Source organism: Etheostoma spectabile, chromosome 9 (assembly GCF_008692095.1).
Source record: "Etheostoma spectabile isolate EspeVRDwgs_2016 chromosome 9, UIUC_Espe_1.0, whole genome shotgun sequence".
Taxonomy (NCBI): Eukaryota; Metazoa; Chordata; class Actinopteri; order Perciformes; family Percidae; genus Etheostoma; species Etheostoma spectabile.
Window position 1 is genome coordinate 21,644,430 of NC_045741.1, and position 433 is coordinate 21,644,862.

General features: G+C 39.5%; 1 protein-coding gene across 1 annotated transcript in view; it reads right to left on the reverse strand.

The window, feature by feature from the left end:
- The window catches only part of loxl5a (lysyl oxidase-like 5a), a 5,389-nt gene that overhangs the window by 3,012 nt on the left and 1,944 nt on the right, over positions 1–433 (reverse strand). Inside the window, exon 2 of the mRNA XM_032526956.1 lies at positions 413–433. This exon is cut by the window's right edge and continues 88 nt beyond it. Within this exon, the coding sequence (XP_032382847.1) occupies positions 413–433 (21 nt within the window). The remainder of the gene's footprint in view (positions 1–412) is intronic.

Below are 433 nucleotides of genomic sequence, written 5' to 3' on the forward strand. Positions count from 1 at the left end.
TTTTGCATTCACCTCAGGAATCCTTTGCCTTTCACTTCAAAGCGTCTTTTACTTGGCAAAGTGGCTGCTGAGATCAGAGGAGAGAATCTAGTTGCCAGGTTTATGTCCAGCCGCTCTGTTCAAACGGGCCCGAGGCCAACGCACATCCTAATGTGGCACATCCAACATCCAACCTCAAAAGACACCCTCAATCATTATCATTATTATTTGATGTATACGTGTATACCCCATTGGTTTGTATGTTTAAAGGAATAACATTTTATCACACAGTAGAGAGCATGTGCAGGACAAAAATTCAGTTAAAGACAAGCGGTGATACAATACTTGTGCCTTCACTTAGTAACTAATTACTGATTTAATTGGTCACGACTTAATATAGTAATACGATGTGATGTCATATAAATAAAAGCACCTGGAAAGACAGTTTTCTTCC